At 41.9% G+C, this 24,381-nt stretch overlaps 2 protein-coding genes across 2 annotated transcripts; both read right to left on the bottom strand.

Annotated features, from left to right (window-relative positions):
• Positions 1-1,419: 1,419 nt before the first annotated feature.
• tcp11l1 (t-complex 11, testis-specific-like 1) lies at positions 1,420-9,357 on the bottom strand. Its single transcript, XM_085414801.1, has 10 exons — positions 9,074-9,357; positions 8,571-8,720; positions 6,242-6,374; positions 6,044-6,164; positions 5,729-5,949; positions 5,319-5,455; positions 3,888-4,057; positions 3,602-3,783; positions 1,918-2,090; positions 1,420-1,815 (listed from the first exon to the last, which is right to left on the bottom strand). Exons 2-10 carry the CDS (start codon positions 8,710-8,712, stop codon positions 1,592-1,594), a joined length of 1,503 nt encoding a protein of 500 aa, XP_085270927.1. The 5' UTR covers positions 8,713-8,720; positions 9,074-9,357; the 3' UTR covers positions 1,420-1,591.
• Positions 9,358-12,069: 2,712 nt separating this feature from the next.
• Positions 12,070-20,715, bottom strand: LOC146666674 (DEP domain-containing protein 7-like). The gene is made up of 12 exons (XM_085411398.1): positions 20,649-20,715; positions 16,334-16,519; positions 16,092-16,233; positions 15,899-15,994; positions 15,455-15,636; positions 14,793-14,991; positions 14,551-14,702; positions 14,262-14,423; positions 13,989-14,131; positions 13,779-13,904; positions 13,084-13,159; positions 12,070-12,328 (listed from the first exon to the last, which is right to left on the bottom strand). The coding sequence occupies exons 1-12, from the start codon at positions 20,713-20,715 to the stop codon at positions 12,117-12,119; spliced, it is 1,743 nt and encodes a 580-aa protein (XP_085267524.1). The 3' UTR covers positions 12,070-12,116.
• Between the last annotated feature and the right edge of the window lie 3,666 nt (positions 20,716-24,381).

Genomic DNA, 24,381 nt, shown 5'->3' with positions numbered 1-24,381 from the left:
CCCAACGAGAAGTGCTTGTTAAAATGAAATGTTCCAGCTTCTTAAAAACAATCAAAAAATCAATACGTAAACATCAGTTAAATTAAAATAGTTCGAGTTGGTCAACAACACAAGTCCCTTGGTAAAAATTACAGTACAACATATAATGCAGGTTATTTTCATTTTATCTAATATGCTGGAAACTATCTCACTTACTGCGGGTACAAAAAGTCTGCACACCGTTATTTCCAACAGATAAACGGATCCTTTTCTTTTTCTGTGAGCAGGTATAGAAGAGATTCAGATCATCTTTTTGTTTGTTGGTTTTTTAAGTCCAACCTTCATCATTAAAGGAAACTAATTTACTTTATAGTGAAGAATTTGTTTAGCTGGGTTATTGTACATATTTCTGAAGCTACTGCAAGGAGTCCCCTGTCTGTTTAAAAAAAATCCACTAGTACTTACAGATGCATGAACTAAATGCTGCAAAAAGATTAAGGTGTATAGTTTTTGTACCCTCTGTATTCTCTTTCAGTTCCAGTGTAAAAGACAGCATGCAGGCATTTGCTGTCTTGCTCATTCTTTCGCTTGTGTGAGCTACACAACTGCTTAGAGTGCCAGTTAAACGGTGCCACGAGCAGTAAGTTAAAAAAACGTAACGTACTGATGCTTTCTAAATACTTTAAGGCTTTTACCCATCACATATCTCACTGAAGGGGTCAGCTTTGTCAACTCATCAAGGAGCTCTCTGCCAGTGTTTTAGAAGAGCTCCACCTCACCTGTCAGGAGCTAACAGGAAGGAGCATTCAGGCAGATTCACTAAAACACTTTCCCCCACCCCCACAAATTCGTTTTAAAAATACTCAGTGACTTGTTTATCCTGAGTAAACAGATTCCTTTTCAAATATACTTAAATGACCCTTTCTAAGTAGAGATTGTGGCTCTTTTTTGATAAATGTAATAAAGCAAACACATCTGTGAAATACCATAACATCTCCTGGCAGCTCCTGACAGGCGGGGGCAGCACTGGAGCTTGTTGGATGTTGGGGGGAATTTCCTAAATTAGGAAAAAGGATTGTGTAAGAACAGGAGACCTGGGGGTTCAATTGTAAAGTCGGCAGTTTAATTTGCTGGTAATGACAGCAGCTAACTTCTTTCAGATCCTATATCTTCCTACTTTGGGACACTTTTATGATACATACGCTGACACTTTATCTTCCTGAATTCTTTCTTTAATTGAATATTGCGCAAACTAAGTCATAAGGACTCTACCACGTATGGTAAAGATGCAGAATACCCCAAAATATTAGTTCTGGGTATTAAACTGTTCCGAATGATACCCTGCCATGCTATAATACTGAATACAGGCTCATCCAAGACAGCTGCTAATAGGTCACAAATATGAGGTTTGACATTTTTCCAAGCTAACAACTTTGTGGATTAATGTAACTGAGATGTGAGTCTATTTTCTAATCGACTTGGTTTAAGGTGCATACTTCTCTGGGCACCTCCCGTGACTGTTTTCTTTAAATCTTAACCGTTACTAGTGAGAGGAAACCGCAAAAAAATCACAGACTGCTCTCCACATTTCTCTTCTCCCTCCCTGCAGAGTTTATGTGTCTGTGCCGGGACTCTCTCCTGGTGCCAGTATTTTCTGCAGGGTCTTTTGATAGAATGGGGAGAAGACCAGCTTGTTGTAGTTGACAAGGCGACTGAAGTGAACAGCAAGCTCTTTTAGCTCCTTGCTGACTGGAGCCAGACCTCCTGGCAGAGGAGGAGGGGTCTTATGTTGGCTGGACTCCAGGGAAGCCAGAAGGTAGTTGTGAACCCGAGATTCTGAGAGGAGAGAAGAGAGTTTAACTGTCGCTGACAAACACCTTCACTGAACTGTGCACCGCTGGTGTTGCCTCTAAGGAAGTAAGAAGTAAGTGCTCTTACCCATCAGCATGCGGACTGTGTTGTCTGGTTGGATGGCGGCGGAGATTTGCCCCTTCAGAGCGCTCTTTCGGTCAGCTGAGAATGGAGAGTAGCCATGCTGGCTTAGACACTGACTCAGCTCAACACACAGTTTCTCCCCAATGGTTGCCAAGACCTCCTGTGCACTAAATGAACTTAGGACAGATCACAAAAAAAAGCTTTAGTTTTATAACAATACAAGTTGTTAAGTTAATAAGCTTCACAACAAAAGCCAAGCTTTATGCATCTTCTATCCATAGTTTTCAGTCATGTAACTAACTCGCTACCCTAGTGTGCAAAACCTTACTCCATTATGATGGCTAACAGTGGACAGTCGGTAGTATTGTGGGACAAAAGTGCTTTTTTACCCATCTGTCTTGAGCTAAAACTTCTTGGATTTTTTTTTTCATTGGAGAAAAGCTACAACCTTTAATATATAATAAACTTATTTTACTGATACAATTAACTTTACAAAAAAAAGCTGTATGTAATCAGTACTTCATAGCCATCTATCAAACACTGTCTCAAAAAAATTGTAACTGCTTTGGCCTCTTGTTCTCATGTTCACAAATTAAGCCAATTTAGAATAAATGGCGTGGCTGTAGCTCAGGTGGCAGAGCAGGTCAGCCACTAATCAGGTCGGTGGTTCGATCCCAGGCTGCCTCCTGGCTGCATGCCAAATATCCTTGGGCAAGATACTAACCCAGGGGTGGGCTCAGTCCACGAGGGCCGGTGTCCCTGCAGGTTTTAGATCTCACCTTGGGTCCACACACCTGAATCACATGATTAGTTCATTACCAGGCCTCTGGAGAACTTCAGGACATGTTGAGGAGCTAATTTAGCCATTTAAATCAGCTGTGTTGGTTCAAGGACACATCTAAAACCTGCAGGGACACCGGCCCTCGTGAGATTGCCCACCCCTGTACTAACCCCATGTTTGCCTACTGGTGGTGGTCAGAGGGCCGGTGTCCGGCAGCCTCGCCTCTGTCAGTGTGCCCCAGGGCAGCTGTGGCTACAATGTAGCTTGCCATCACCAGTGTGTGAATGGGTGTGTGGCTGAAAGTAGTATAAAGCGCTTTGGGGTCCTTAGGGACTAAGTAAAGCGCTATTCAAATACAGGCCATTTACCATTTAAATAGTTAGTACAAAGCACATCTTTTAAAACTGTTGGAAAACACACAAACTCCACAGAAAGGTTCCAGTTGACCAGAAAAAAATAAACAAAAACCCCCTTAACATAGTGACAGCAAAGTCCAAAAAAGTTGTCCAGAAATTAGTGGTCCATCTTTCATATACAATTTGTGGAAACATCACTACTCTTGTCTAAATGAGGCTAAACTAGTCACATCACCACATCTGTGAAACTGATGGAATCTACAGTGTCTCTCTTTATTTTTGCTGAATTCAGATCAGGCACATTGCAGAATATGTCAGCATGGGACCTTTCCAGAGAAAGTTACCTTGAAATTCAAACTAATCCTAAGTCGTTCAATTTACGTATTAATGCAAGTCAAATTAAATCCACTCTGGCTCAGTCATATTTGTCCACCTTTGTTTATTCACATAGAGAATAATTAGTGCTTGAGGAAGTGAACTGAAAGAAATGAAGGCAAATTTGGCCACTGTAGCTTTAAATATAAAAAAATATATATATCTTTGTGCTTACGGTGTATGCATGTCTGCAAGCAAGACGTTAACAGTGTTTTTGAGGGTCTCCATCAGTCCTGGCAGGCCTGAGATGGCCTCCCCAGTTGTAGTGTAGACAATGAGCAGCACAGAGGAGAGAAGAACCAGCTGTTCAGCCTCCTGCTGCATCTCCTGGAATCGAACCTGATCCATCAACACCGTCTGTAGATAAAAGCAGAGGAGAATTTTAGGATGAAGAGTACAACACAAGAAGTGAAATTTAAACAAGCGCTGAGATACAATGAACCAGGATTTATTGGGTTTACCTCCGGGAAGGTGTCTGAGTCGTGGTCCCACCTGAGCAGGCGAAGATAGGCATGATTATGAACACTGAGGGGGTGGAGTAAAGAATCAGATGCAGCACCACCTGTTGCTGCTGAGTCTTGCAGGCTTTTTACTGTATCCTCAAGCCATTTCTCAGTGAAGTCTAAGGCATCTGAAGGAGAAACGATCATTGTTATTATTCAGTATAATAATAGCAGTACTAGTCAGCGGTATTACATCATTATAGAATATAATACAGGAGTCTATAACCAAGATTTTTTCAGTTTTCTGTATTGTTAAATGTAAAAGGTTCAGACTACACTAGACAGAAGGGCTAACATACAAATATTTTGAGTAGAGCAGAGATGCACAGTGGTATAAGATGAATTATTAAGTCTATGTGTAAACACTGCATCAAATCAAAGCTGTTGCGTGCTGCTGAAATTCACCTGATTTTCAAAAAGTATAACAAAGAAGTGGCATTCACACAGGAGTGACTACACCCCTGTACATCACATGCTTTTTAAAAGCATTCAATCATTGTGTAACTTATAACTGCAGTATTCGTGGGTTGACAGATTGAGTATTTCCCTTTTGTAAAAAATAAAAAATAAATACGTTAATAAAGCAAACAGTCAAATTTGAAGATGTTTGGTTACAGAAAAATGCAATTTTGTATCCTTTCTGATCTTTGGATACCTCACAAACAGCAATGAGCAATTAGAAAACAATGGACGCCACAAACTGCATATATAAAACACGCATATAGCTGTCACAATGTTGGCTTGTGAAGTCAGATTGCAAAGCCTCAAGCGTTTGTTCAGGTTTTGGCATCCAGATGTCAAGACCCCCGCTGCCTGATTCTGATGAGGAGCATAATTAATAAAATAAAGATTATGTTGTATTTGATATGACTGGAACCTGGATGTTGAGCTGATACAGTCCTGAGTCACAGAGCAAGAAAACTGAGGGCCATACTCCAACAGAAATCCACATAACTAGTCTTTTTGAGTCACCCTTTGCTGGCCAATAAAAAGAATACAACCTCAGTGGAAAGTCTGACTTTGCTTCACTTTTCACATCTGGAAGCTACATCCATGTTTTATACAGTCTGTAGTACATCTTATTAGAGCTGCAGCTCCTACAGTCATGTTCTGAATGACAAATGGGCAACTGTTTCAGTCTTGCTACAGAGGTAATCAGTGGGTATCACAGTACTCAAGATGGTGCAAAGGACATTGCACAATGTTAACGTCTACAAATCTACCAGCTAATGAGAGATATGTTTTGGGGTTCTGTATTTCATATTGCAGGTGATTAGTCTGAATACAGTAGAATTAGACACTGCGGGTTGTGTGCTATTTAAATAATCATATGTAATGTTTAAAGCTAATAATGCTCATAACAGTAAATATGAAAGTTGTATCCCTTACTTGGTTGTTTCTCCAAAAACTCCTGGAACTTGTTCCTCTCATATTCAACAGACTGTTGCATCAGATGTGGTCTGATGCTGCTCAGGGCAAAGTTAGCCATGTCCACCTTCATCAGGTCCAGCACTGAAAATATGGCCCTAAAACATGACAGATGGAAAAAATGGGCAAACTCTAAGCACTGATGATGAAATATACACATTTCATGACAAGCCAAACTTTTAATTCAGTCTTGGTAAGTCTGGATCTGTACTAAGAAGTTGTTAATAGCGCTTTGAGCTATAATCAAAGAACAGTCGCTCTTATACAAGCTGAGAGCTGCATGGTCTGATGGGAATGAAATTACACAATCTAAAAATAAACCACAGCCTGGAACATGCAGAGCTAATGATGACCTGTCTTCCATGGCTTACTTGAGCAGAGGCACAACTTCGGTGATCTGCTTCAGCTTCTGGATGTCCTCGTCTCTGCTGGGGGCGCAAAGTGAGCCCATCATCCACACAATGAACTGGGACAGACGACCGATGTCAAGAGCTCCATTTTCAGCTTGCTGCTGGATCAGGGGCAAGTCCAAAACCTCCTCAATCTGAGAGCGCAGACGACCGTGGCCTGGTAGCAAGAAAGACAGCAGTGTCTAAAAGAGGGGAGACGAGAGGTTAAAAGAGGTTGGTTAAATCTAGAGAAGGATGATTGAAGAATACGAATGAATGCAGGCTTCAGCATCTCACCTCTTTGATCTCAGCCAGAAGTTTGATGGCGTGTTCATATGACGGTGGATCCTCCTTCAGCTGGGCTTCCAAACAATCCCAGAATGCTTTGTGCATGATCTCCTTCACTCTGCGCTCCAAACTGTTCCAGAACAACACGCATGCTTTTATATCTGCAGCAAGAAAGAACTCACACTGAGGAAAAGATCCAGTCCTCACCTTCCTTCAGGAAGCTCCGCGGGTTTGATTTGAAAAGCCTGGTTCACCATTATTTCATGAGCCAAAGCCATGTTGGTGACTCCTTTAGCTGTCTCCATCAGTTCCTCCACAGAGACAAACCTGGGTGGGCTGGCTAGAAAGAGAAAATGTATATATTTGTACACAATTACACGTCATTCTTTCAAAAGATAAAGTTTCCTTCATCTGGAGAACACACTGGATATAAACCCATTTACTGAGCGCATTATCTCTCACTTCCAAATGGATTTAGTGTGAATGTTTTACAAGCAGGCAACACTAAGTGCAATAAGCGTTGATCTCCTCAATTCATCAGTCAGAGTCTAAACAAAGCTCTCTGTTCAGCAGCACACCTGCCTTTAAGCAAAGCCTCTGTTGTTGTGGCTCACGGCCATGAGCAAAAACAAAAAGTCACAATGTTCCACTCTCGTGAAGTCATCATCTGCACAAATCTAAATCTGGGAATAAACACATGAGAACATTTTCTACATCAGAACTGACAAAGTTAATCTTTTTCCGTCTTATACAAGTCCAAGCTGTTTTTAAGTGGACAACACTGTGTCACATATTTAGTAGTACTCATGTGGATATATGGCTTTGGAGGAGTATTTTGTTTTGAGGTTTTTTTTACATTTTCGAGGGCTAGCATCCTCCACAGCTGGAGCTAGAATTGATGTTTGGACTTTCCAGACCCCTTTGCAAGGTTTTTAATGTACACCGTGTCACAGTTTACTGTGTTCAGCACACAAACCAAATGATATTACCTGCCAAGCATCTTAGAAAACATGGCATTTTAATACAGAACGCACAACAACGAGGCAAAGTAGTCTGTCAAATTTGGTGTGTCCAGGTTTAGTAAACCTACCAATCAATTCATAACCAATTAGTTGTCATTACTGAGAAGGTACAGCTGAATCTTCAGAGGTGGATGATGTATATACTGCATGGACAGTGTAACCGATAACTGCTAATTGCAAATGCTTGTATACATCTATCATTCTACTTCTTTTTGCAACCTACATTTGGCTAGCTCTAGATAAAAATCAGTCAATCAGTAATAAACCCATCACACAGCCTCACTGACATGAAGCGTCTCTGTACACAGTTCTCACAATTCTACTTATTGACTCACTGGCAGTGACTGCAAGAGCCAAGTTGGTCAAAACAAGCAAGCAACACAGACAAGAAGATTTTATCTGCCAACGCTTGAAGGCATGTGCCTGTGAACTGAAGCATTCATGGTCTGACTCCTGTGGTCAAAAACAGGGCAAAGATCACATGTTTGAACAGAAGAACTGAGCTGTTCTCACAGCATGCAAGAAGAAGGGGTCCGAGCCCAACTCCAGCCAGACTGCTAAACCATCTGTGCTGCCTCTTTCAGGACATATTCTCACATGTATGTAGAAGGTCTCACAGCCAACATGTTTATGGATGACCTACCCTCAGAAACACAGGCCTGCAGGGGAAGCAAAGGCCTGAAATGACAGTGAGCAGCAGGAACCAGTAAATCTTTTTTGAAAACGTACTTTTAGGTAGAGGTGGGCGGATCGATCCAAATATCAATAGTATCGACACCAACGCTGGTATCGGTATCAGAGCAATACTAGAGTGACAGGGTCGATAAATGTATGTATATATACTTTTTTAATGAAAGAATACACCTCAAGCATGCACTATGAACAATGTCTGAACCTCTGTGTGTTGATTGTCACATCTATTTATAGCCTATATAGCACATTCAACCAACAGAAGCTGACCCAAAGTGCTTTACGGGTGGGCACATTTATATTCCGGGTTTCAAAGTACATGAAAAGCTGAATAGTGTTTTTTGTTGTAATTACTAATTATTGCAGTACGTAATCACAATCACAGTAAATCACAGTGATTTAGTGGTCAACAAATGTGTTCAAAATGAGTAAATTAATGATGATACATCTCATAAATCACGACACACTGCTCGTCCCTAAATAAGGTGCCTTTACAGGTTTAAAAGTATCGGCATTGGTATCAGCATTTACTTGGTATCAGATGGATACCAAGATATGCAGTATGACACAGCACTACTTTCAAGGATGTGCTATTGTTCAGTTTTCATTTCAGTCACATGACAGGCTGTGACACATTTAATCCAGATCACATTCATGTGTTTAGCCAGTTTATTCAGTTGAATTAAAACAAAGTTTCACAGAAACTAACCAGGAAGTCTAACAAATCTGATGCTTTTACAAAGTCTCTGTTATACGATCATGATCTCATTAGTTAATGAGCAAGCCTGCAGACAGTACTGAACAGTTAAAATAAGCCTGATCACCTTGTGGAGTGTTGCCTCTGTGAGGACTCGGAGTGTTCGCCCGGACCCTCTTCCTAACCGTCTCCCCAGAAGCCCCCTGCCTCTGCTCCTCCTTCGACTCCTTGTCTCCTCCATCCTCCATGTGGTCTGCCTCCTTTGGCATTCTGGAGTCTGCAGGAAAACAGGTGACATGGAGATTTGAATGTGCAGGGATTTGAAATCTGAGAGTCTGCTTTTAAGAGCCCAATCACTATGATACAGCCACGTCTTTGTAGAAGGGTGTATAGCAGGAAGCAGTGGCTGTCACGTGAAAGGACCTCACTTAAGAGCACAAAGAAAAAGAGATGTGCAGATTTGTTTCTGTGGTGCTCAAATGATGACATCATCTGGACTGGTAAAGGATGAGAGAGGGGAGGGGGGGATCCGTGTGGCAGTGCGATGCTAAGACTGAGGAGGTGAAGTAAACAGAACAAAGCCTCATGGGTACTGTGGCTGTCCTCGCAGGCTTCGGTAACGGTACTAACCTTGTCCTCGGCAGCCCCGGGGGGAAGAGACGCGTCTGATGTGGAGCTCAACTTATCTAACGTTAGCTTTATAGTCAGCGTGAACGCCGCTTTCTGTTTAACAATAACAACACAACAACAAAGCTTTATGACACCGCTACTCCTTCATAACCCAGACACACGTTTATTCACAACTTCACCGCCGCCAGGCACCGCGCTCAGGAGAAGAAAGGCTTTGGTTTATCCTCGGAAACTCCAGCTTTTTTATTTACGTCGCAGCCCTCCTCTGACGGGTTGCCGCTAATCAAGAGACGCTTCCTGGATTGGGTGGGGCTAGCGTGACGTAACAGCCGAGCCCCCCCTCCCAAACGCACACACACACGGACACAGCGGCAGAAACGTTACATTTATTAGGGCCCGAGCACTGAGAGTGATGGGTGACATCTGCAACTCAAATTTCTCTAGGAAAGCTTTAAGGAGTTGGTCTTTGGTTACAGTGAAAAGTGTGAGTTTTTGTTAAGGGTGTGACCCCAGCAGTATTGATGAAGAAAAAAATTAGTATAAGTCAAAGAAATCCAGTCTGATCAGTACCAGAATTTTCAGGCGTGATGACAGACCTGCCCTGAACAGATTGATATGCCCATTGTCAGGAATATGCAGAGCGCCACCTAGTGGGAACAGGAAATGTCATGTCTTTCACTTTGATATACTGATTATCACAGGTTCATCAGGTCCACCTCAAAAGCGGTGAATATTAACTTCAGTCCCTCATGATGCTTCAGTGAGAAAATTAGGAGTTGGCCCACTCCTCTAATGTCATGAAGGCTTTCTTGTTATGTGATCATTTTCATGGAATATTGCAAAATGGCTCAACAGCGCCCCCTACAACATTTAAAAACATCAGCCTCTGCTCTGTGTTTCATCTATGATTTTGAAACCTGGTAAGCTTATGTAAGCTATCAAGATGTACAAAAATGTCTCTTGGAGCAATATCCCAAATCCAACAGGAAGTCAGCCATTTCAAAATTAAAGTGTCATTTTGGCGACACCTTCCCTTCTTTTCAGACCTCGTACATTAGATTGACTCGATCTCCAGTGCAGGGGATCTAAAGACCTTAATGATGTTAAATTGCGAAGCTTTTTACGTTCAGGGAAACGGGGTGGTCATGGCGGCACGTGGAGTTTCAATCACTCGCCAAAAAGCATTAATCTGCTGTCACTCAGAAACCAAGTTCAGTCTCTCCCAAACTTCGTATGTATGAGTCGAGAGTCAAGCTCGGAAATATTTGATATGCCATTTGTCAGTAATAGTTAGAGCGCCACCTAGTGGGACGACTATAATCATCATTGAATGAGATGAAATTTTAGCTGGTGGTTCTACGCATGAATTCCATCCATGTGACATAAGATCGGACATGCTGGGTGTAGGTGTTGGGCGTGTCTCGATGCCCTGGGGTGCGAGGACCCTCAAAACGCTGCTCGCAGCTTTAATTTGATTGTAATTGTCTAGCTGCTCAGATGTGAAGAAGAAGAAGAGTTTCCTTCTCAGACATTTCCAAATAGATTTGATTTCAAAAGAACAAAAGTACATTTTACATGAATTTCTTCTTTGATAGACAATAACTGGCCTTCCTATACATTCCTATATATGGATGGTAGAAATACACAAGAATGTTACAAAATATCAGCTAAAGGAAGTGATAAGGTACAAATATTTTGTTACTGTACTTAAGAGGAATTTACAGGTATCTGTACTTTACTTAAGTATTTTTTTCAACCATCTTTTTTACTTTTACTCCCTACATTTTTAAACAAATAGCTGAACTTTTTACTTAAAATTTCAGAACAGGCTCGCTACTTTAGGTTCAAAGGTCAAACTGGTTTGAGCCTAAATGGGGGTGGGGGGGTTGTCTCACACAAAGGGATGAAAGAGCAAAAACATAAATTATGCATAATTTATAACGCTATATAAGACCTATGTTTTACTTTCTTACTTTGAATACATTTCAGAGCTTGTACTTTTTCACTTGAGTAAAGAAGTTGAATCAGTAACTTTCACTGGAGTATTTTTTAACACAAGTATCGGTATTTCTATCCAAGTAAAGAATGTATGTACTTTTGCCACATTTTCAAAAGATACACTTCTCACCTCATTGTTTGAAACACCTGTTCAGCTGATATATTTAACTAGCCAGCACCATGGCAGCAACTTAATGCTTTTAAGTATGCAGACACAGGGAGGAGATGCTGCTAAAGTTCAAACTGAGCATCAGAGGAAGAATGGTGATTTAAGTGACTTTGAATGTGACATGGTTGTAAGAGCCAAAAGGACTGGTCTGGGTATTTGATAAACTGTTGATCTATTTAAATGTTTCCCCACATTACCATCCATTCTATCTAATATTATATCCAATTTGCTGTACAATGAGGTTGAATGCCTTTTGGAAAACAAAAACATACATGCTGATTGATATCAGACGTGTTACGTGTAACAGATTTACAGAAAGTGAACACTGTTTTTGAGCAGGTTATTTTAATGCAAACTCACGCCATTGTTATGAAAGTTTGGAACCACCCCCTCAGGTTTTCAGTCAGAAAACGGATCTACAGAGAACTGAGGAGTGTGAATGAGTGGTTTCGTTTTATTTTATTTATTTTTTTAAACTCTATTAATGTTAAAGATTAAAAAAAAAAAAAAAACCTCTTGAAATATTTAAACAGCTTAGAGTCTAACACATATAATGCTTAGAGTAGAAGTTCCCAACGTGGCCACCTCAGGCTCTCTTCCAGAAAACAGTTCATTGGCAGAATATACTTGCAAAGAGCTGAATGTTTCACATTTTACAGAGATGCATTTGAGATTTTGTAAACAATTGACATTTTATTCAATAGTAAATACACATACATGCTTTAGTATTCTTCAATATTTATACATTTGATATACAGACACAAACTTACTGTCAGTCAAAAATGCATCTGTGGAGATGGTTCACTTTTGTATAACAAGCAAGTAAAAAGGCAAAAAACACTTTAAAGAAAACAGCAGAGACAAATCTGCACAGATCTACAGCACACTGAAGGCAGAGTCACCAAAGTACTGGTTAAATATTTCTGGGTGGGAAAGGTGAAACTGTCTAAGAAGACGCTTTTTCTCCTTGGCTGAGATCTTGGTATCCAGGTGGATGTTGTTTAAGAGGACCCACAGCGCTTGGTTGGTGGTGGTTTTTGTAGAGCTTTGTAAAGTGTTCCTGTCAACCTGCTGACAGAATGTAGAACCTGAAGAAGAGAGAAAAAAAAAAACGTTAAAGGAAATGAACATTGCATAATTGCCAATTTAATGTAACTACAGACCTCCAGTCTCAGCTGGGAATAAAGTGATCTGGAGATTCTGCCACCACTAGGGGGCAGTGAAACATCAATAACCTACACATGATGTAGACCAATTTATGAATCACAACGGACGAGGAGAACAACAATAAAGAGGAAAATTTAATTAAAATTGATTTGAATAGAAATGTCTGGATATTATTTAGTTTTTTCTGCAGATTATAGTCTCCACCAGGGAGCATCTGCTCTTTAGCTGCATGACCTCTTAGCTGTTCTGGCCAGTTAGTCTATGGCAGATCCAACAGTGCTCATTTTTCTTAGAAGAGAGCCTCACTCTGTGGAGATGAGGGAAATCTGCTGTTGCAGATATTCAGGATGCCACGCCAAGAAAATTACTGCATGTTGAAGAAACTGTTTCACTCCATCAGTAATTAAAGATTTTTGGAAAGACTGTCATAGTAATACACAGTCATAGTGAGAGAATTTTAAGAATTTAGAGCATTGAAAGATCGTGCGACCTGTTTGAGTTAAAGAAAGACTTCATGTTAATGTTGAAAGATAAAAGTATTTTACTGAATTACAGATACCATTCCTTTTGTGTTTTGCAGTGAGACGGAATTGTGCGATCTGTTCTGGAGTTTCTCCATCTTAAAAGGAAACTGATGTTGTGTGTCATTTACCAAAAGTAATCAAAAGCCATTTACCCGTCACATCCGGCTGTTTCTCCTGTACGAGGCAAGCCAGCTTGTCACTCACTACTTTGTGCAGAGCCCCAGGTATCTGGAGCAGAGAAAAAAAATAAAATAAAAAAATTTACAGAACAAAGCTGCGCATAATCCATGAACACCCCCCCCCCCCCAAAACAAACAAACAAAAAAAAAAAACCCAAACCACAGTTGGAAGAACAAGAACTGTGTAGCTTTACATTTGTATTTAACCCATTCATATTTTCCCACATTGTCTTCCTTTGTAATATCTACTGCTTCACAGCACCCCAAGCGAACCTTCGAGACACATTCCCATTTACATCAGTGTCTGCTGTGTGGCCACTTGTGTACAGCTTTTTTATAATTGCCATCTCTTCTACTACAAGTCAAAAGGGCCCCATGCAAACACATTTTAAGTTGTTGGACAAGCCACAGATTTACTTAGCAGAGGTTACCAAAGAGAATATTCTAGATAAAGTAACTGATTACATTAAGGATGGCCAACTACAGTAGGTCATCCTTAGCGGTGGTTTGAGTGACCGGATCACAATGGGTTTAGTTCGTATGTACAAACATTTCTTGCACAAATCTTTGATCATTTTTTCTCCCCGCTTTCTTGCTGCACTGGGGCAAGAAATCAGGCAAAAAAATTCATCATCACTTTCTCACACAGACCAAAAGCATTCTATTACCTTGAAGATTTCTTTAACATTGCTTAGCATAAAGACCAATATAAGATCTTCTTTCTCTTTGGAGAGAGCCTTGCTGTGTAGGATCGCCCTGGAGAAAGACCTCTTCACTGCCAGCCTGTTCTCAATCTACAGATGACAGAGCACATTCTTTGATGTCAGACCCCCCCCCCCCAAAAAAAATAAAAAAATAAAAACACCACTTGCTCTCACCTCCTTGTCCACTTTAATCCCATGTGGGTCAGCTGCCAGAGACACGAAGATAAGCAGCCTACGGAGCTCATCTCTGCAGCTGTGCGGCAGCAGCTTCAGACACAGTTGCAGAGCCTCGAGAGCCTTATCCAATTGAGCATTTACTGAAAAGGTGAGAGAATGAAAGAGAATGTGCTGCAAGTGGTGAGGTTATTAAAAATCTTTGGAGGAGAAGAGAGCATGGTTGGAGACGCGGTAAAAATCTCACCGTCACGTCTGAACCAGTGTTCTTACCGAGCAGCTCTGTGATGGCTGTGTAGACGTCAGTCATGTGCTGCGGCAGAAGTGGAAGCCTGTTTGTGATGCTGTAGTGTTTGACCAGAGTCCCATATAGAAGCAGCTTACACTGGGCCAAGCCACTTGGGGAGAGATGTGTGTGCTCTGCACTGTTGTCACCTGAGTATTTTGAAGCTATTGTTAAACATGCCATCATTTGCAACATAAGCTATACATGTCTCTCACCATAGCTCACCAGTGGCGTTTACATGCTTTACCCGATTCTGATACTCATCATACCACTTACCTCTTTCTTGGACGCTGAGACCAGCTGGTTCTGGGTCACAGCTCTCATTATCTTGAGGGAAACAATGAGGCAGCTCCCTGCTGAGCTCCACTACCGGCTGGTCAGGCAGGAAGTCCAAACAGTCCAAAGCTGCACAGAGCCACTCATCTTCCCTGAAAAATGAGGAGGAAACAGTGCAAGTGAGATCAACAAAACATCAAATTTATAAAAAAAAATAAAGATTTTTAAAAATCCAAACTTACTGAGAGTCTCGGAAGGCCTTGAGGATCTGTCGGTCCAGGTGGTTGCTGCTGTAGATCAGATCTGGGTTATTGTGTGCCAGGTTGGCTGGAGATGGAGAGGATGGGCTCTGCCTGCACTGAAGCACGCCTTCCAGCACAGGGAGCTCCACCAGGTTTAACAGCCTGAGCAGGGTCTGCTCCTGCCACACCTCATCCACCACTGCAGGAAAGAGCCAGAGGAACCAAGTTCTAATTGAGTTGCAGCCTGTGCAGGTGTATTGCTGCCTTTTGTCCCGCTGAATGCAGTCTATGATAGGATCCATGCTGTTAAACTACATGTGTAATGTTATTTGGCGTCAAACATTGCCTGATAGATGCATATATTGCTCAAAAGCTGAATAGATCATTCAGCATTAATGTCAAATTAACAGATGTGCAAGTCACTCAAACCATGTGAATGAATGTACTCCGATTATCCTCAGAGATGCCAGATTGTGGCTGATCCAGTACCATCTGCTACATGTCTCTTTGAATGCAATTTGCTTGATGATCACAGCTATGTAGTACAGATTTCCTGCTTGTCCTTTGTATACCACAGCATTATGTATTGCAGAAACATTTGCTTTAGTTTAGTTGTTCAGGATTGCTTTAGTGATGCATACGAAAGAAAGATTTGTGCTCACATGATTGTGGTAAACCCGTGGCTGTCTGTACCCTGCACGGACTCAGACTCAGACTGTTCATCGGCAGCTCCAATGATTGGCTGCTAGTGGCGGGAGCATCTAGCTGGCTGGAAGTATGAGTGAAGAGGACTGGGGTGGACATCTCAACAAGCGATGCAGGGGGACAGGTCTGCTCTTCCTGCCTGAAATGCAAGAGACACGGATTTCAGGCACAGTAAATTCAGACCTTGATGGATCTACGCTACAAAAGAATTCAGCCAGTCCCAAAGGTAAAAGCAAGGTGTACCTAATAATATGGACAGTGAGAGTATACAGTAATATTTATTATTCAATTCATAAAATATTCATACATGAGATACATTTTGACTTGATGCTACCTTTGGTTAGATGTTTTATATGCAGTGTGCCTGTAATACAGATAAATAAATATTTTAGAGGTGATACCTGTCTGAAGGAGCGCAGGTGAAGAACTTTTGGATCCCATTCACAAGCACACCTTTTTCCAACTCATCTACTGAAGGAGTAGATGTGTCTACAAACCTGCATGTTTATATGAAATGTTTAGGGAATGCCATCACAGGTTGAAATTTTTTTTTTTTTTTTTTTTAAAAAAAACAGTTCGTTTCATGTATCCAACCTGTAAAGAGCGCTCTTGCTGTCATGAAACGCATCCTGTTTCTTGTCTTTTCCCAGCACTTTGGTTCCCACCGCCTCAAACACGCCGCACTCCAACAGCGCCTGGCACACACACACCACTTTGTCCCGAGACACGACGGCACCTTAAATTTAATCAAATAGAAGGGCCGAATATCATAAATAAAATGATCTCTAGAAGGTGAAGCTATGGGAATAAAACAGCATCTACAAACCAACACACACCCTCAAAGCCCTTCGCTTTAACAATGTATTCTGCCAGTACATCCACACCCTCTGAGCCAAGGAAACAGTCACTGTGGGATTTCAAGAGGACTCGTCTGCGCTTCACGGTCACAGTAGACTTCAGGTGGGAGATAAGGCTGCTCCACATGGTGCAAGACTGGACTGGCTTGGAGGCCACACAAGGAGCTTTTAAAAAAAAAAAAAAAAAAAAAAAAAAGGCACATTCAGAACAAACTCTTAACATATTTTACAGGCAATTTGTGCAGGGCACGATTAGATATATGCAAAAGGACAGAAGAGACCTCTTAAACACCTTTATAGGAATATATATCTCTAAGAGAATGAGGGAAAGGAGCAATTCCACCTTGTAGTGCAGTTTGCACAAATTGTTTTAAAAATGCACTCACGCTACAAACAGGACAGAAGAGAAGAAAAAAGGTGACGGTGAGACAGCGGAGGCTCGAAGCGAGGAGGAGGTTTAAACCGTGTCTGCCGTCTATCGTGATGGGTAATGTGCGATCGTTGGCAATTAAAATCGACGAGCTCTCAGCACTGGTACGGAGTCAGAGGGAATATCGAGAGTGTAGCCTGATGTGTTTCACCGAATCATGGCTGCACCAGGACATTCCCGATGAGAATGCTTCCGTGGAAGGCTTCCACACTGTTCGGGCGGACAGGGACAGCATCGCTAGCGGTAAGCGGAAAGGAGGTGGGCTTGCTGTTTTAGTTAACAACCGGTGGTGTAACCCTGCCAACATAACAATCAAAGAAAGGATTTGTTGCCCGGACACTGAACTGTGTGCTGTTGGACTCAGGCCGTATTATTTACCCAGGGAATTCTCTCACGTCATCTTGGTGGCTGTTTATGTACCCCCCTCTGCTAACCCCACAGCTGCATGTGACACTATCCACTCTGCCATAGCTCGGCTACAGACTCAGCACCCGAGTGCCTTTATTGTGATCTCGGGTGACTTCAACCATGTATCACTGGACAATACACTACCAACATTCAAACAATATGTGGACTGTCCCACCAGGGGAGAGAAAACTTTAGACTTACTGTATGCTAACGTCAAGGATGCATACAGCTCCTCCTCCCTCCCCCCACTTGGTAGGTCAGATCATAACCTGATTCACCTCACCCCCCGCTATGTGCCAATTGTGAGGAGGGAACCTGTGACCACCAGGACTGTCAGGAGGTGGTCAGAGGAGGCCTTAGCAGAACTACAGGGCTGTTTCGAGGTGACCGACTGGGAAACACTCTGTGAGCCTCACGCCGAGGACATCAATGGGCTTACTGAGTGTATCACAGGCTACATAACTTTCTGCACCGACTCCATTGTTCCAGCTCAGACTGTTCATTGTTACCCAAATAACAAGCCGTGGGTGACTAAGGACATCAAAGCCCTCCTCAACAACAAGAAGAGGGCTTTCAGAGGGGGCAACAAAGAGGAGGTGAGGAAGGTCCAGGTGTTACTAAAGGACAAGATCAGAGAGGCTAAGGACAATTACAGGAGGAAGCTGGAGTGGAAACTCCAGCAGAACAGCATGAGAGAGGTGTGGAGGGGCATGAAGACCATCACTGGATTCAGGCCAACCAACAGCAGGGGAGCTGAGGGAGGTGAGAATAGAGCCAATGAGTTGAATCTGTTTTTCAATAGATTCGACACCACAGTGTCTGCTCCTACCCCCACAACCTTACCTGTAGTCAGCCTGGAATCCAGAGCCACACCACTGTGCCAGCCTCTCTCTTCACATGTTGCCTCCTGTGAGATTCCTGACACCCCTCCCCCACCCATCACCTTCACTCAATACCAGGTTGAGATGCAAATGAGGAGACTTCACTCAGGCAAGTCTGCTGGACCAGACGGAGTGAGTCCCCTTGTCCTCAAGACCTGTGCCCCCCAGCTGTGTGGAGTCTTTCATAAACTGTTTATGCTGAGTCTGAGTCTGCAGAGGGTCCCGGTGATGTGGAAGACATCATGCCTCGTCCCTGTACCAAAGACGCCTCGTCCCAGTGGCCCCCAGGATTACAGGCCCGTGGCACTGACCTCCCACATCATGAAGACCCTGGAAAGGCTCATCCTGGACCAGCTGCGACCCATAGTAAGACCACACCTGGATTCCCTTCAGTTCGCTTATCAGCCTCGTCTCGGAACTGAGGACGCCATCATCTACCTGCTCAATCGTGTCTACACCCATCTGGACCAGCCGGCGAGCACTGTGAGGGTCATGTTTTTTGACTTTTCCAGTGCTTTCAACACCATCAGGCCGACCCTCCTGGGTGATAAGTTAGCAGCGATGCAGGTGGATGCTTCTCTGGTGTCCTGGATTGTTGATTACCTGACAGGAAGACCACAATATGTACGTCTCCCACAGTGTGTGTCTGACAAGGTGATCAGCAACACAGGGGCACCACAGGGGACTGTCCTCTCCCCCTTCCTCTTCACCCTCTACACCACAGACTTCAGCCACTGCACAGAGACATGCCATCTTCAGAAGTTTTCTGATGACTCTGCGGTGGTTGGATGCATCAGCAGGGATGATGAGACAGAGTACCGGGCTGTGGTCGACTCCTTTGTCACGTGGTGTGAGCAGAATCATCTGCAGCTCAACGTGGCAAAGACCAAGGAACTGATCGTGGACTTCAGGAAGACCAGGAAACACTTGACCTCTGTTTCAATTCAGGGGGTCAGTGTTGACATTGTGGAGGACTATAAATACCTTGGAGTACACATTGACAATAAACTGGACTGGGCTAAAAACACCACAGCACTTTACAGGAAGGGCCCAGAGTCGTCTCTATTTTTTGAGGCGACTGAGGTCCTTCAACATCTGCCAGAAAATGCTGAGGATTTTCTATGAGTCTGTTGTGGCCAGTGCGATCCTCTATGCTGTTGCATGCTGGGGGAGCAGGCTGAGGGTCGCAGATGCCAACAGACTCAATAAACTAATCCGTAAGGCCAGCAATGTTGTGGGGATGGAGCTGGACTCCCTCAAGGTGGTGTCGGAGAGGCGGATGCTGTCCAAGATAAAGACAATGTTGGATAACACCTCCCACCCACTCCATGACATGCTGGTCAGTCACAGGAGCACGTTCAGTGAGAAACTGAGATTACCGAAAAGCACCACTGAACGACACAGGAAATCATTCCTGCCTGTGGCCATCTCCCTGTACAACGCATCCACTTAACACACTGGTTACTGCTACAACTACACATGTTTCTTTTCCAACTATTTATTTATGAGTGACTTATGTATGTATGTATGTATGTATGTATGTATGTATGTATGTATGTATGTATGTATTGTACTATTCTTAGTGTATTGTCTGTCTTGTCTTAATGTTGGTTTAAAATGGAGCACTGTAACAAAAAATAATTTCCCCCAGGGATCAATAAAGTATTCTGATTCTGATTCCTGATGAGTCAAGACAGTTGTTAGGCTGCTGATGTAAATTGATTCATTAGTGTATATTTGACAAAGAATCTGAATTGACATGTCTCACTTTTTATATGGCACGAATCAATGTGTTTTTTTATCAGGTGGCAATATGTCCTAGTGCAGACAGAGGGGAAGAGCCAGGGCCAAAGGTGAGGCACATCAAGCACAGAATAATAATTTTAATCTGAGGATAAAACGCAGGTATTGAGGCTGAAAGAAGCTTCAGTGCTCTCAGAAGACTAAAAAGATGGCTAAGGTTAACAATGACTCAAATGAGATTAAACAATGCTGCTGCATGTCCACCAGGAGAGACTGGACAGTATAGATGTAAAACAAACATGCCAGCAGTTTATCTCAGTTAACGAGAGGAGCAGGCACGTGTTTGGCTCCTTCACATAGTGGACATTGAGTTGTGTGGGACACCAGTAGTCCATGTCTGTTGCTGTAACAGTAGTTCATGTTTAGAATAGAAAATCTCAGCTCACTGATTTGATCGGAGCAATAGTGCCTAATCTGTTGCATAATTTTGCTGAGAGATCTTTTACTTTGTGGTAATCTTAGAGGAGTAGTTTTATGGCCTAAAATACTTAGTCATTTGTTTAATAGTAATTTAACATTATAAAATTCACATATAAAACTATGAATCATCCGTCCCCACCAATGCCAAAACCAAATCTACGCCCTTGGAAAGGAGAGAAATCAAGGGTTGAGGAGGAAGGTTAGACTAAGCACAATAACGGAAACCTTAAAATGACCACTGCCAAATTCTTTGCCACAGCTGTTTGTAAGTGTAGCTTTGCAACGCTTGCTTAACATGAGAAAAAAACAATCAGATCTCAGTTCAGGCCTCCGCCAGGTGCAAACAACTCACCTTGATTGCGCACACACAATTTCTCCGCAAGGTTCAGCGCCGCGGCTCTTTCTTTTATTGAAGCCATGCTTCTGACGGATTACAAACGTTGAGAATGGGCGGGTATAAAAGCAGGAGGAAGCAATCAATGAAAGCGCCTCCAATCAAACAAGCGCCCTCTCTGGCGTTTGTGTGCAGCTCTGTAATAAAACCGCTAGAGGGCGCTAGTAGCTCAGTCACACAGAGACCTCTGGCTATGGAGGTCTTCAACTATGTGAACTTTGTGTTTTACTGACTTGCTTTCATAGATTCAACTAATGAATAATGGGAACAGATCTTCTGATCCTCTGCGGAGTCATTAGCCATAGCTTTATCAACACTTTATTAAAAAATAATTTATATAAAAGCACTAAATGATGGAGTGATCATTTATTTTAAATATCAAATTAATTTAAATATTTAAACAAATGTTATGCATTTTTTTCTTCTCCGTTTGAGTGCCTGCAGGTGGTGTAAGTAAATCTTGACCATCTGCCTGTGTCACATTACTATTGTGCAAAAATAGGACATCTCTATTAGAACTCTATTCTATTAATTTATGCATACATGCGTTTTATTTGTGCATTATATATTTTTATAGAAAACTACTGTCATATTAAAATTTGTATTTATATATTTTAAAGTTTTTGGACATTTCACATTTTTGAGAATCTTCTCAGCATCTGTCCAGTGCGCTTCCTGTAGTTCGCCATCTTGCTTGCTGTGCTAATTGCTAAAGGTAAGCTACAACAACAAGCAAACATTTTATTTGAAGTACTTACTTATGGCAGTGCCTAATTTATTTCTCTGTTAAATTAGTGTACAAATATGTATTTCAGCATTAATATGGAAATGTATGTTTAAACAGCAGAGTCATGTTAGCTACAACTAGGTGGCTTTAGCTTTAGCAATCATTTTTGCTAGGCTAAACAGTTTGTGCTTATTCTGTTAGCATGGGAGTTTGATAACACTGGAAATACCTTTAGAACAACAGTACAGTCACAGTAAAAACTAATGCTCTGCATTTATTGTGTTGTTTATCAACATATCTGGGCCTTAGTGTTTTGTTAATACCCAGATTATTAGTTATCATCAGGATAATGATAACTGATTTTGGTACAGTTGAACCTAGAGCAACATTAGTTATCATAATCCAGGAACACCACCAATATGGGCACATCAGATACACCTGATATTGACGAGTCTTACACTGTCAGCTTTCTTCTCTGGCTTCAAACAGACTAAACTTTATTATTATAGTAGCTCTCTTCTAGTCTTACTGATTAAAGTGCCAAAAGTGCTTATCACATTCATACAGTACCTTTACTTACACATAACCAGATTTGTGTATCCTGATTGCCAGTATTAGGGTAACTGGATCCAGAAAACAGAAAGTTATCCTGGGTTCTCTGAACTTTCGTAGTGCAGGGCCAAGGTCTTAAAATTAGATCAATACAAACTCAGATGAACTACAGAACAATAACACATTTTTGAGTGCCATTATTGATTTAACAAAATTAAGCCAAAATGCGCAAGTGGTGTCTAAAAATTTAAGTACACCCTTACTGCCAATCATATGTACTTTATTAATTGATCATCAACAACTGATGATCAATTAACATCTGGAGTATTCAGGTGTTGACCCAAGGAAGAAAGACATTAGCAATGATCTTAGAGAAGCAATTATATCTTCCCACCAGTGTAGGAAGGGTTATCGAGCCATTTTTAAATATTTTAATAATCCTTTTTTCTACAGTGATAAAGTGTAAAACATTCAGGACAGTTGAAATCTTCTTAGGAGTGGATGTCCTAGCAAATTCACCCCAAGATCAGATCAATGTTCAGAGAAACTGCATAAAACGTTAGAGCTTCATATCAGACCCTACAGGCCGACCTTGGCATGCTAAGTGTTAAAGTTCATGACAGTGCAATTAGAAAAAGACTGAACAACTATGGCTTTGTCTGTTGGACAATGTGCTTTTGTCTTGTCCTTTGGACAAACAAGAGCAAAGTGGAGGTTTTTATCCATAATATGCAGCCTCATTATGGCAGTTCAGGAGATAGAGCCGGTCATGTACAAGTTGAGAGATTGGTGGCCTTTTGCCCAAGGATGCCAAATATCCTTGGGCAAGATACTAACCCCAAGTTGCTTTCTGATGCATCCATTGGAATATGAATGAGTGTGAATGTTAGATAGAAAGCAATTGCCTAGAAAAGGCATTTCATTTCATTTAGTCAACCATGAAATCCTCTGTATACCTAAAATATTCTAGAGTCACAGGTGAGGTCATCTGTCGGTCCAAATTGGGTCATGTAGCAGAACAATGATCCCAAGCACAGCAGCAACTCTACAACAGAATGAGTGAAAAAGAAAAGAATCAAGGTGCGTCAGTGGGTTTAAGTGTAGAACTCAGTCTGATTGAAATGGTGTGCTGGGACCTTAAGAGAACTGTATAAACCAATCCCACAAAATCCAGTTAACTAACATTTCAAAGAAAGAGTACACCAAAATTCCTCCACAATGATGCGAGAGACTGATAAAGTCATACAGGAGGCCTTTACTTTTAAGCCACTGCTGCTAAAGGAGGTTTGACAAGTGCTTGAATCACGGGGGGTACGTCGTTTTTCACACACATAAATAAGCCCACAGTATATTACAGCTTATGTTGATGTTCATTTGATAATAAGGTATGATTATTGATACATTCTTTTTAAATTCTATTTTATTGGAAGGAGGACAGCATACCGCGCCATCGGCCCCTCTGGCCAACACCAGTAGGCGGTAGGGTAAAGTGTCTTGCCCAAGGACACAACGACCAGGACAGAGAGCCCGGGGATCGAACCGGCGACCTTCCGGTTATAGATACGCTTCCCAACCCCCTGAGCCACGGTCGCCCCGTGATAATGTTTAAATATATTTTTCTTATTAGTTTTCCAACTTAGAAAGAAAGACAAGCCGCTTCAGACTAAAAACACAACATCCCTTTTAAAGTCAGAAAGTTTGGTGTGCGTGACATTTTACTGGTCACACGAGGTGAAGCACAGGTCACTTACTTTATCATATCATTAACAATGTGACAGTAAGCCAGCATGAAAAGAAAATAAGTAGAGTTTATCAGTTTAACCCCTGCATTTCTTTTACTTGACGAGGTAAAATAAAGAAGCCAAATTGTTGTGTTGCAGTAGTTGGCAGTATCCACACTTGGATTGCATGTATTACAGATTCAGAGCTTCTTTAACTTTCTTTTATGGTTGTATTACAAAACAGTTACCAGCATAACTCACACAAAGATAATGCAAACTTCATGTTACTTGACAGAAATGTTCCATTTTAATGGCTACGGCACTTCTTTTAATTTGTCCCTTCATGGCTTGGAGGTGGTAGTTAATACCTGCTCAACTAAATCCCAGGAAAAGCAAATAAAGACACTGCAGTTTCCTCCCCTCCTGCCACATTCACACATACACATTCAGGCTGTGCACATAGTGCGCCAGGAGAGCGACACACTAACGCACGCTTGCACAAATCCCCTCCCTGCTCAGCCGGGGGTCACAGTGTCAGTTTATGATAGTAGCCAATTCTAGCAGGGATCATTTAATTCTCCAACATGATTGATACTAGCGCAGGTTAAATGGGAGAAAAAAGGTCTGTTCTATTAAGAGATCATTGGCTAGTGGAGACCTCCCACTTAAATAGTTATATTTTCAGTAGGTG

The sequence above is a fragment of the Rhamphochromis longiceps genome, linkage group LG7, assembly GCF_057381845.1.
Source record: "Rhamphochromis longiceps isolate RC_006_pf linkage group LG7, R_longiceps_female_GT1.1, whole genome shotgun sequence".
NCBI lineage: Eukaryota > Metazoa > Chordata > Actinopteri > Cichliformes > Cichlidae > Rhamphochromis > Rhamphochromis longiceps.
The sequence above is the reverse complement of the archived record's forward strand: the minus strand, read 5'-3'. Positions and strand labels throughout refer to the sequence as shown.

What these genes read in the sequence shown, in the direction of transcription:
- tcp11l1 (XM_085414801.1), bottom strand. Translation starts at nt 8,712, where the DNA reads ATGCCAAAGGAGGCAGACCACATGGAGGATGGAGGAGACAAGGAGTCG. An exon ending in GCGGAGCTTCCTGAAGGAAG is followed by an intron (nt 6,165 to 6,241) that starts GTGAGGACTGGA and finishes GTTCTGGAACAG; the next exon opens with TTTGGAGCGCAGAGTGAAGG. An exon ending in GAAGTTGTGCCTCTGCTCAA is followed by an intron (nt 5,456 to 5,728) that starts GTAAGCCATGGA and finishes GTCATGTTTTAG; the next exon opens with GGCCATATTTTCAGTGCTGG.
- LOC146666674 (XM_085411398.1), bottom strand. Translation starts at nt 20,715, where the DNA reads ATGGCTTCAATAAAAGAAAGAGCCGCGGCGCTGAACCTTGCGGAGAAA. An exon ending in AGCAAGAGCGCTCTTTACAG is followed by an intron (nt 15,995 to 16,091) that starts GTTGGATACATG and finishes ATAAACATGCAG; the next exon opens with GTTTGTAGACACATCTACTC. An exon ending in CACGGGTTTACCACAATCAT is followed by an intron (nt 14,992 to 15,454) that starts GTGAGCACAAAT and finishes TCTTTCCTGCAG; the next exon opens with TGGTGGATGAGGTGTGGCAG.